Source organism: Pseudopipra pipra, chromosome 6 (assembly GCF_036250125.1).
Source record: "Pseudopipra pipra isolate bDixPip1 chromosome 6, bDixPip1.hap1, whole genome shotgun sequence".
NCBI lineage: Eukaryota > Metazoa > Chordata > Aves > Passeriformes > Pipridae > Pseudopipra > Pseudopipra pipra.
Genome location: NC_087554.1, coordinates 1,540,296 through 1,552,711, shown reverse-complemented (window position 1 = coordinate 1,552,711; position 12,416 = coordinate 1,540,296). Strand labels below are relative to the sequence as shown.

The following is a 12,416-nucleotide window of genomic DNA, read 5'->3' as shown; positions in this document are numbered from 1 at the left end:
AAGGAACACAAAAGAAATATGGGTAAGACAGAAATGTCCAAATAAGTAAAAAACTTCTCTTTCACCCTCCAAACCTCCCTGCCCAATGTCAGTGGGTGGGTGGTGGTGTTCTTTCCCCCCACCCACACCTTCACTGCTCTGGGCAGGAGCAAACAAGCACAACGGACTGCATGGCTGTGAAGAGCCACCAGTTTAAGGTGCAGTTACTTGGGTACTGGATCTGCCTGTGCTGGGGGACAGAGGTCTTGGCAAAGCAAACCAAGAATTCGGAGTCCAGCACCTTCTCCTTGACCCTCTTTGTTCTCCCTGGCTGAGAGCTCGACTCCCTCGTTGCAGGCACCCACCCTTCCCCTGGTTATCTTCTGCTTTAAGGGTGGGGGAGGAGGAGCAGGACTTGGGGCTTCCTTGTGTGTTTTTGTTTTCCAGAGTCTGCTAGAATAAATGGAATTTAGCAAAGAGCCAGGGGAAGTGCAAATGCACTTGACAACCAGGCACAATGATTGAGGCCTGCCTCTTGAGTGTGCTGCTTCTCTTAAAAGAACCATAAACCCTCCCCCCCCAAAAAAAACCCTCAGAACAAAACCAAGAAAAAAAAAACACAATTGGGGGGGAGGACAGGGAGAAATTAGAAGACTCAGATATGTTTATTCCACTGGGAAATAATTCTTTTGATCTTCAGGGAGCTCTATGAATTTAGGAGAGAAGAAAGACAGGTAATTTCTAGTTGCCTTTTTTTTTTTTTCTGAAGCAGAGCCGCAGGCTTTTTTCCTCTCCCCCCTCCTTTTTTTTTTTTTCCATTTATTATCATCAGACTTTAATTTCTCTGAAATGTTCTAGTGTCAGTACAGCCTAAGAACATTCAAACAGAATATCATACACACCTGTCAGACCATGGGGCAAATGATAAGGGGATGCCAGTATAAGAACCATAGGAATTAGCTCTTTGATGTACAGTTTTAGAGCTAATGGCACCTCACTCATCTTAAGAGAGAGCTTTGACTACAGACAGTTTTGTAAGTTTCCACTTGTATTAGTATATTTGTTGCTTAATTTGATGTATTTTTTGACTTTTCATTAAATGGAAATTCAGCTGCTGACTTTTCTTCCCTAATAATTTGAAATATGTAAACCAAGTGCATCACAACAAGCTGTTTTAAGGAAATAGATTGTGTTAATTCATGATCAAGCTTGTCTTCTGCATTAATTCTTTGTGCTGCCCAGCTTCTCCCTTTGAATTCTACATGTCCTTTAAGTGTTGGGATCCAGAACACTTTCAGTACTGTGACTGTGCCTGGGGACAAGCACAGCAGTCACTTGGTCCACGCTGCCTGCCCGGAGAGGGTTGAGATGAATGGCTGGAGGCAATGACTTCTGAAACTACCAGCTAGACTTTCAAGAGAATGTCTGATCATGGCTTTAGAAACAAAGTGAACGATTAATGTTACTCCAAACCTGTGCTGATTTGTATCATAGTAAGCATCAATGCTAGTGGAGGAGGGTGTATCTGTTCTGTCTCCCCAGACAGCAGCACACTGCCATGGCTGGTACAGCACTCATTTCAGAACAGTTATGCAAGGTGTCTTCTTCTGTGTTTGCAGTGAAGTCACTGTGTGTGCATCAACATGGTTCAGCTGTGTGTTGGCCTAGAGAAGACAGCCTCTAGGTCAGAGGACAGTCAAGAGTTGCCTGGTGCTCTCAGCCCTATGCCTTCTCAGATCCATTACAGTCCATTTTTTAATCTCCTGGGCTATCACTGCTTTATAAATGTTTTGCTTCTTCCTGGGTTATCCCTTTCCTCTTCTCATTCCCGGGACTTCCACATGCTTAAATCCAAGCCCAGGCTTTTAGTAGGGTGGTTTTCCACTTTTGTCCCAAGCACATCTGGTTACATGGCATAGCATAGACAAATCTGAACCGGTCTCTGTCTGTGTCCTTTGCCCGCCCTGGCTGCCAGTGGTGCTGTCCAAACAACTGCACTGCTAGTGAAGGAAGATGAAAAAACAAATTGGCTCAGAACGTGTTGCATGAGGAAAAATCAGATGTCATTTTGCGTGAGAGTTTCAGTTGTCACTGCCAAAGCCTGACCGAGTTGCAGGATCGGGTTTGTCAGTTGTCATGGATCGGGATTCTGGTCTGACAGTAACACCTGTGCCTCCTGCCATGAGGGCTTCACATCTGGAGCTGAGCACATGCATTTTGGCAACCTGGCTTTCCAGGTGTGGAGTTCTTTTGTTTGATGCTTTGAAACCTGAAGCAGAGGTGCAACCCTGTAGCACAGGTAAGCTGGTAACTGTAGCAGTTACGTGTGGTTTGATTTTTCTCTATGAAAGATAGGTATGTCACCTTCCATGTGTGTCACTGTTGTGGTTTAAGAATGGTATTCTCCAATACAGTGCTTCCACTGAAACCACACATTGCCCACTCACTCCTCCCCCTGGGCTGGAGAGGAGAACTGGAGCCACAAAAGGTGAAGGTAACAGGTTGAGAGCAGAACAATTTACTGGAAACTACAATGAGATAATAAAACAAACGGTAACAACAACAATACTAATGACAGAGGGTACAAGAAAGAGGTGAATATTTCACATGGAAACAACAGCACCCAACTGCTCCCCCCCAGCACTATGTGGAGCTGGCAGGGACCCCTTCTTCCCAGAAGAGTCTCCCTTCCTCCTGCCTCCAGCAATGGCATCGGGTGGTATAGAATAACCTCCAGGTTATTTCAGTAAAACCCATATAAGCGTGGGGGGGAGAAAAAAAAAAAGAGTGATAGGACTTCAACTGATATCTCTGCTGATCTGTAGTTTGTGAGTTTGCTGCAGGAATTCTTTCTGTTTCAATACAGGCGTTTAGATGCCAACCACATCACTGCCATACCAGAGGACAGCTTCGAGGGTCTGGTGCAGCTGCGTCACCTCTGGTTGGATGACAACAGTCTGACAGAAGTCCCCATCTACCCGCTCAGCAACCTGCCCTCTCTGCAGGCCTTAACCCTGGCCCTCAACAAGATAACACACGTCCCTGACTATGCATTTACAAACCTCTCCAGTCTTGTTGTCCTGTGAGTATTTGTATTTCGTGGGTCACTTCGCCTTCCTCCTCCGTTACAGTTTGGATTAATCTGAGCTGGCGCTGAAAATGGTTGTTTTGCTGCGTTTTAGCTCAGTTATCTAGAAACACCCTGTGCTGCCAACACCAGATGATACCATGTGCACTAGAGAACCCACCCAAGGTTTGCTCAAGACTTTCTCCTAAACAGAAAGTCAAATGGGCTGTGGGTAGTGAAACTTGATTTATATATTCCTGATATCTCATTATAGGAATGAATATTTCAAACCAGTGGTTGTCAGAGAAAGCTTTCAGAGATATTAAAAGAAGAAAAAATGATGTTTTATCTGAAACGTGTTTCTGTGTGGGCTTAAAAACCTCCAAGAAATAATGTGAAAAACTAGTTTGATTTATATGTTTAAATCATATTTTTATCACACTTCTGGATAGTGAATAAAGAATTAAAATAGGTTGTCTTGACTGCAGGCAATCTATTCTGTTCCAATATGAGGATGATATATTTCTGTCTGGGAGTGAAAGATATTCTTCTACGTAATCTACCCCATGCAATGTTTTTTTCTAAACCATTTAACTCTCTTGAGTTCATAGAAATATCTGCTAATGTGTTAACTTATAGGAAATAATTCACTTTGTTTTGGTTTTGCTTTTTAGACATCTTCATAATAATAAAATAAAAACTATAGGAAAGCACTGTTTTGATGGATTAGACAACCTTGAAACCTTGTAAGTATGTTTCTTAAAACAATTTCTTGTTCAGTGTTTGTCTCATTCTCAGCTTAATCAAGGTTGCCATACTGTTATGATGAAGGTTTTGCAAATCAGGCACTGTGCAACACATGCCACTAACACTTAGGTCCAGCTCAGGTTTTGGAACTGAAGGCTGGTATCAGTGCAGTGCTCCACCAAAACTAATTAACTCTGTTGAGAAGCAGGTAAATATTAGCCTGGGTGAAATGTCATGCTGGATGATGTGGCTCTAATGTTCTTAGCCCTGATCTAGCTGGTGTATCTTTGCATAGCACTCCACTGAGTCAGGTGGATGTATCACAAGTGTTTGAGTGGCCCCAGGCGTGATAAGGGACAAATATTTGTTTCTCAGGTTTGCTGTAGGATTAAACATATTTAAGATACATTGCCAAAACTGTTGTGTGACAATAGGAGGTTTCCAAGGGGGCCCCAGTGGGCTGTTTCCTCACTGCTCCTCCTCCTCCAGAGTGCCTCATGGGCAAGGAAGGGCTTTCAGCTGCTTGGGTTACATCTCCCGTTTCCCTTGCTCACTCAGTGAATATCTAATAAGCAATATCTCCCTTAGCTGTGCATTTTGTTATGCTTAGGAGAACGTTAAATAAATAAAACTAAGGAAGGAGGGCAAGGGCAAGCCAGTGACAGCCTCTGTTAACTTGAGGAATTTGGATGAGTCCAGAAATGCTGCTTACTCCATCTTGTCAGTCTCTTAGAACCTCAGTTAACTAATGACATTCTGTGTAAATACACGCAGCTGATGTGAGACTGAAAATGGGTTTTGCTGCTTGTAAAGGAATCCCTTTTGCAGAAAAAAAGACTGTGACAAGTCCTGACATTACTGCTAGAACAGTGCAATGAGAATTCCACAGATCCCTGTCACCCGTGTATTGATTCGGTGTCATGAGACTTCCCTGTGCTTCTAATTTATTTTGTTTGTAATTGCTTTTGCTATGAGGTCTGCTGTTACCTAATGGCTTCTTTACTATTTGTTTTATAAAACCTGGACAGAAAGTTTTCTTAGTAAATTAATAAAGAGTAATCATTTTTACTAGGGTTCTTTTTTATTATTTAATAATCTTTGAAATCATAGTTCATTTCCATGTAAATTCTGTTGAAGAAAACTCTGTGAGGTATTGAAAAATACTGAGCTTTGCCGTAAGGAAATATTATTTGACTTAATATGAATAATCCTCTGGATAATATTAAATATCTTACCTAAGTTATTAGTTGGTTATAAAGCATGTAAAACATCAGAAGACTAAATCTAAGTTGAAGTTATTCTTTGGTCTAGTTAAAGGTGTTCTGAGAACTTTTTACTTTCATTGGACTGTCTTAAAGAAAAACTGTTTTGACAATTCATGACTACTATTAAAATTTTTTAATGTTCTTGCTTTGTTTCTTCTAGGGATTTAAATTATAATAACATGGTAGAGTTCCCTGAAGCCATAAAAGCACTCCCAAGTCTAAAGGAGTTGTGAGTATTACTTATTCTCCCTTTTCACTGGTTTCTTTCTCCTTTCCATAAATAAAAAAAAGAAAAGAAATTCCTGGATTTAAGAGTGTTTGTCTCATTATGCAGCAGCCTAAATCAGTTTTAAGTTATGCTAAGTGAAGCTATAATTAAAGAAAAATATAATCATCATCTAGAGAGGGAATGTGTTGAAAATTATTTTGGAGTTACATAAGCAAGCAATTTATTCAGGAGAACCATTAGCATAGATCTTAATCACAAGCTGGTTTTGGCTTCCAGTAGCAGAATTAAGTATTCATTGATCATACATGTTTTCTTTGTCCCCTTCTTAAGAGAGGAGTAAGAAAAGTGAAAGTACAGCATCATGTTTGGACAGAATAATGTCTTTCTAATGAAATATTTTCAGTTTAGCTGATGTGCAGTGGGCAGAAATCATACCTTTAAAGTTATTCCTACAGTTTAACTTATTCCTATTTAATTGCAGTCTTGGTTTTGGCAGGATTGGGAATTGAGTAGATGTGAAGAAAATAACTCTTGGTTGAATCTGCTGGCAGTGTATTTTTAAATGTTGATTTTCTTCTTTACTGATCTCTTTAGGGGATTTCACAGTAACTACATTTCCATAATTCCTGATGGTGCATTTGCAGGAAACCCCCTTCTACGAACGATGTAAGTCATTTTCATGCATCTATTTTTAGCTGTTAGCAGACAGTGACTCTAAGAACAACCATTGAAACATGTTTTTCATTTCCCAGACATTTGTATGATAATCCTTTGTCTTTTGTGGGGAACTCAGCATTTCAGAATCTGTCAGATCTGCATTCCCTGTAAGTACTCTCTTGACAGTATAGTACAATGAATGGGTATGAAATATGGTGACTAAGAACTCAAAATAAATAAATTTTCTGACTCCCTCTTACCTTATAATTTTCTTGCAGTAAGTTTTAACAAAATTGTTATTGTTGGGAATACCAGTTTCTTCAGAAGCTCTAGTAAATATCCTCTACAAACTTTTTTTTTATTACCTTTCATAAGACACATAACCCCAGGCTAAAAGCTCAGGTTCTTACTTAAACAAACTGCAATATGTCCTCAGTGTGTTTTTTGAACGGGGATGTACATTGTGAGAATGTTTTGCAGGTTAGTGCATGCATGCCCTCAAAAGATATCAGTTCTGGGGGTGACAAATAAGCAAAATGGAGTGAAACTTTGAACTGCAAACTATACTTTTCATAAGTGTATTGATACCACTCTTTCCAGTTTGATGAATTCCAGTTGTTTGCTCATGGAGGAGTAATTCATCAAGCAAAGAAGTATAAAAAGCAGTGAAGAGATCATCTTTCACACACTGTTCAAGTGTAAAATTTAAATAAAAGCAATGAGAGTGTTAGAATGTCTTCTTAGTGCAAATATCTACCTGATAATGAGATTGAATGTCACAACTCAATTTCATAACAGTTTACAGCTAATTTCCGTGGGGATTTTTTTTAGGGTCATTCGGGGTGCCAGCATGGTGCAGTGGTTTCCTAACTTGACAGGAACTGTAAACCTGGAGAGCTTGTAAGTATCTTCTACAGAAATAAATTTCAGTAATTTCTTGGGTTTGCTTCTTGTGAAGTAATAGAAATACTATAAGTGGATCTGGAGAGGAACTGCATATATTTCTCTTCCTGTCAATAGATGTAATGATACAGCTTTTCTTACTGTGATACCTGGGTGCCTCTTGAGATTTTGAGGCACTGTTTTTTTCAGTAGGGTAAGCTGATAAAAGCCTATGAAAAGGCCATTGGTACTAAACCCCTCTCACAGAACTGAAAAACAGAAAAGTTGTCCTCTTCCAAAAAAAAAAAAAAAAAAACCAAAGAAAAAATTTGGTGAGTGAATCTAGCACCCCGATAGCTGAGACACCATCCTTATTCTGCTCTTATATATGCTTGTTATGCCATCTGCCATCAACAATACAGGCATTTAGATATGTGACTTTGTTGGTGTGGGTTTTTTTTTCCACAGAACTCTAACAGGGACCAAGATAAACAGTATTCCTGTTAATTTATGCCAGGAGCAGAAGGTCCTTCGAACTTTGTAAGTAGACATATTGTGCCTCTCTTTTCATCTGCATCAGAATGCTTTGAAAGAAACTTTAATTTAGAGCAAAAGTATTGCTTTGAATTGCTCATACTAGTAGTTCTTTCAAAGTTGGAAATTTTGGTTTTCTGGTTCTTCATATCAAGACGTTTGGCAGAGTTGATGTAATGCCTTATATTCCCTAAACAGAGTCCCCTTTGTAGGGATGCACTATATTTCTTTCATATGTTATAAGACATATGTAAGATGGTGCTGCAGAGAACAGTCTTTGCATGTTCAGATTCACTCTGCCACCATTCATCCCTAACACAACATCTACATTCAGAGGTTAAGGAAGAGTTTAGTTATAGTGCTTTGACTTTTCATGTCCAGGAACATGGGACAGAGCATCAGGACCCAAGAGAAATGGAGATGAGGATTAGGAAGAAGGTAGCAATACAAAGCTCAAACAGAAAAAGCAGTAAGGATGTGTTAAAATTAATGCAAAAGCCCCCAAAGTGGTAGCTGAAGCCATCAGGACATTAGGGATAAACCATGTTTGTGAAGGATACACGCAGGAAAATGTGGAACAAAAGCAAATCCTGAAAAAGGGAGGAGAAAAAGTATGCTCTGTTTTATATAAGTAAAAATGGGGAGAAGGAATGATAGGGTGGGATTTATTTTCAAACAGCAGTTTATCTTTTGAATAGAAATTTTAAGATTATTAGCTTGTTCTAGTTTCTTTTTCTTTTTTTTTTGTTGCATAGTTTCAGAGAACATTCTGAGCTTTCCCAGCTCTGCTTAAGGAGATACCAGCACACTACATCAAAACTGGCACCAAATTCCTGCATTACATACAATTTATCCAGTTTATTCTGAAAAAAGCAGGTTATCAGTAAACTTTTTTATATTACAACTCTCAAAATTCGGGGAACTTGTACACTATGTTTTTAGGGTATGTGTATACCCAGATATACACTTGGGGTTCCTTCTGTGATTTTCTCTAAACTGCTCTTAGTTTTTCCACAGAATGGTACTAACAGGAAGATTTTTCTGTCAGTCTGTTTAACAGTTATCAGTGATGGGAGGTTTCAAATAGAAAGGAGTGTGAACTAAGCATCTTTTTCCTATTTTCTGTTTTGAAGGGATTTGTCTTATAACAATATAAAGGACCTCCCAAGTTTTAAGGGCTGCCATTCCTTGGAAGAAATGTAAGTTGAAATAAGTGTTGTTTATCTTTATTAACTCCTTAGTATGCTGAGTCCACGTCCCTAGAAACTTTTTTGCTTCATGTTTGATTGTAAGTTTCTAAAATAAAGGACAGAGATGACCACCTTCTGTGAGGAGTGGAGTGTGCTGGACAGAGAATTCAACCACGTGTGTTTTCCTCAACTAGCCAGTGTTTAATTATCCCTGTGGCACAAAAGAAATGAAAGACACACCTCAATCCCATGTATTGCTGTGCACATAAATGGAACGAGCATTTATATCTTTTCCTTCCTGCCTGTTATCCCTTCCACTCTTCGGTTCCCTCCAGCCATCAGCATGGGCTTGTGTAAAATGAGTTTTTTCCCCGGTCCCTGTAAGACACATTTAAAGCCCATCTTTGTTTTTCCTTATTTCATTGCTTTAAATCTACTTAAGCTCAGTTGCCAGACCCTACGCAATTTTTCCACTTGTGTATGTTCTTACTTCTCCTTCTACCTCTCAAGTTTCTATCCCCTTAATCAGAGTGGGGCTAGCAGGCCTATGGACCTTTGTTGTACTCATGACATCTCCAGGCTCATACCCATTGTTCATTGTAAAGGGAGCTAGTGAACTGGAATTAAAATTTCCCCACTAGCTGTTGAGGCATTTGTCAATATTTTCCTTTCATAAATCTGCATTTTGGAAAATGGAAGTGTACCTGTGGTTAAAATATGCCTAAAGACTTCCTGCAGAATGGAGTACAGTTGTTTTAAATCTTAGTGTGACTCTTCAACATTCATTATATTTAGATTGAAAGTAATTCAGTCCACACTTAACAGTCTTTTCTAAATTAAATGAGTTGTGCATTGGACAGAGGTGCCACGAAAGTGCTTCATGGTTGTATTAATGTAGCTAATGCAAAACAGTTAAACAGTCTGCCCACCAGGGGAAATGAGAAAAATCCTACCATTGATAAGGCTAAATACATGCATTAGCAGGTACCAAGCTCTCCCTTGGTTTGAAGTCAGCCCAGTTAGCTAATAAAGTTCTGTTTCTGCTTCTTCCCTTTGCAGTTCCTTACAACATAATCAAATACATGAAATTGCAGAGGACACCTTTCAAGGACTGTCCTCCCTTCGTATCCTGTAAGTGTACATAGCTACAGTGCTGAGTAAAACAAGATCATGTTTTTGATTGCCATGTAAACAGATGTCAGGGTTTGGTGCTATAAATTTGATTGATGGCAAAAGGCCAGGTATGCTGGATCCTAAGATAAAGTAAACCAAGTACAAGAGATACTAGCAGCAGCCAGTTTCAGCCCTGTTCCTTCTACTCTCTATTTTTTTGTAACCTATATTTTTATATATATGAAGACTGAAAATGAGATCTTTTTTCCCAGTGCTCCACTATTTTGCATTATAACCATATTATTCCATTATGTAATATTTATTGGAGAGATCCTATCTGTTTTCTTCAGGAGGAGCAGATCAGTAAACAAAATTATCCTGTCCCTTTACATCTCTAGGTATATGAAGATTATATGAGAAACATTTTAAATTATCAGGAAAAAAAATCCACAAATTGACAGGTATTTTAAATAGAGTAAGTCATGGTGGCCCAGCAGAAGCTGGAGCTGGATTTTGACATCCAAAAATGCAGATGCTCTTCTGCCTGTTCTTTTGGTTTCTTCCCCACCTCTGCCAGTTGCCCTGCTAGAGGTGCAGTTGTCACCAAAGTGGTTGTCCTGGCACCTTCGTGCTGGGAATAGGTGGTGCCAGAGCCAGCCTCTGCCTTGGGAGAACAGGCTGTGCTCCTGGAAGGAGAAAGGAAGGGAAAGGGAGCAGGAGTGGGAGATGGATTCAACTGTGGGGATGAGGTGAAGCAGGATACAGCTGCCTTACCAAGGGATTTGGCTGCTACTGCACCTGGCTGACTGGGAAGAGAGGGGAAATGATCTTAGCTTTTTTTCTTAGTACAGTGGCTGTTACAAAGATTTGGTGAAACTGCTAAAATAATCTCCCTTGGCATTCATTGCAGGGACCTCAGTAGAAATCGGATTCGTCAGATCCACAAAGAAGCTTTTATCTCTGTTGGAGCTCTTGTTAACCTGTAAGTAGGCTATTTGTGCAGTCACCTCCTCTCTCTATTATAAAACTTCTGAGGTAGTGAATATTTTTAGCTTAAAACTGATATATGCCCATCATTTAATATCTGTAAATCTGGAAGCCTCTTGCTAGCTGAACATATGCAGGGCACACTTCTTTAGAGTGCCTGCTGCACTGACAGGTATATGCCAGACCACAGACTTCTGTGAGACTTTAAATGTCCTTCCTGCTTCAATGAAGTGTATGCTATAGGGTCTTCAAACTTACTTTGTTTGTAACACTGTCTTAATATTCACATTCCAGAGACCTAAGTTTCAACGAACTCACTTCAGTTCCAACTGAAGGACTGAGTGGGCTGAACCAGCTTAAACTCACGGGCAATTCTGAGTTGAAAGAAGCTTTGGCAGCAAAGAACTTCGCAAAACTCCGGTAGGTTGGTAAATAACACCACAGAGTGCCTCCTTTGTTCTCACAGCAACAAGCAATGTGGCAATAAATGAAGCCAGTTTAGACAGTACTCATGACAAATGATCAGGCCCTTTGCTGAGTCCTGTAGTGCCTCAATGCTGGTGTATATAAATGGGCATCTGACTCTTCTGGTGTAAGAAACCATTTGCAGACAATTTTCGCAGTGTCTTTTCTGTTTTTCCTCCACCACTTTCCAGGCAGACACCATCTCACTTGGGAGGAGTGATTTGGGTGGATTTCCATTTGTTATTGAACTGAGCACTTCTGTCTTTTACTGTGGAAAATGGGAGCAGATGCACAGGTGTCTCGTTCCATGATCACCATGCTTTATACATATGCCATTTGTTCTTGGAGGCAAATGATAAGAGTAACAATAATCACTCAAATGGAAACTTGTGACTGATTTCTGTGGGAGGTGGATCAGACAGGGATGAACTGCTTTCCATTTTCAAAGATCTTTCTGCACGTTAAGAAGAAGCAGTTATAAATTATTTCCCACACTGTCCAATGGAAAAAGTGGAGATGAAGCTACTGTTAATTTGTCTAAGGCCAGTAAAAGAATCCATGTCACTTTTAGAATCAAGCTTCAACAGTACTGTGGAAACAGCAGATTGTTTTTCAGGTTTTGATCTGTGTTTGAGAATTCACACTTTCTGGGATTCTTTAGACTGACGTCCCTCCTAAATATTTACAAGAAGAGAATTCAGGAGCAATACTGCAGATAGTTGATAATGTAGTCTTGAGTCAGAAAAATTAGCTTCTGGTCTGCTATTACTTCATTGCTTATGTGGGTTATGTGGGTTTTTTAGAACTCTGTGTGCAGGTGTACTTCTCTGCCGGAATAGTAGTATGTACCATTTCTGCCAAACACGTGTAAAAAAAATTAGAAATCTTATTTTGGTACCACAAATGAAGAGTGAGATGGAAAGACGTAACTTAAAAGCTTGTAGTCATCTGGGAATTAACTTTCTTACAAAACAGTTACTCTTTAATTAGCGTGCTTATTTAGTTTTCAGTTTCATTTGTACAGCAACGCCACAAACACTGATCAGAATTTGGTTTGCATACAGAATAGAATGAATAGTAGAGGGCTAAACATAGTAACATTTTCTTTGTGCTTCTCACAGCAGGCAAGACTTGTATACACCACCTGTCCTTTATCTCAGTGTAAGAGTTTGTCAGAAATGGTTATGCCTGCTCCAAATTGAAGTAGTTTTTTATTGGCAACTGCAAAAAAAGAAGCTTTAAGTTTAGCACTGAAGTGTGCTATCTAAATATTTTTAATAGATGGTAATCTTAACTTTGGT

General features: G+C 39.5%; 1 protein-coding gene across 1 annotated transcript in view; it reads left to right on the top strand.

Annotated features, from left to right (window-relative positions):
* LGR4 (leucine rich repeat containing G protein-coupled receptor 4) overlaps nt 1-12,416 on the top strand; it is a 73,077-nt gene that overhangs the window by 53,831 nt on the left and 6,830 nt on the right. The window contains exons 5-15 of the mRNA XM_064656967.1: nt 2,846-3,061; nt 3,721-3,792; nt 5,219-5,287; nt 5,882-5,953; nt 6,040-6,111; nt 6,776-6,844; nt 7,295-7,366; nt 8,494-8,559; nt 9,610-9,681; nt 10,574-10,645; nt 10,945-11,070. Of these exons, the coding sequence (XP_064513037.1) occupies nt 2,846-3,061; nt 3,721-3,792; nt 5,219-5,287; nt 5,882-5,953; nt 6,040-6,111; nt 6,776-6,844; nt 7,295-7,366; nt 8,494-8,559; nt 9,610-9,681; nt 10,574-10,645; nt 10,945-11,070 (978 nt within the window). The remainder of the gene's footprint in view (nt 1-2,845; nt 3,062-3,720; nt 3,793-5,218; nt 5,288-5,881; nt 5,954-6,039; nt 6,112-6,775; nt 6,845-7,294; nt 7,367-8,493; nt 8,560-9,609; nt 9,682-10,573; nt 10,646-10,944; nt 11,071-12,416) is intronic.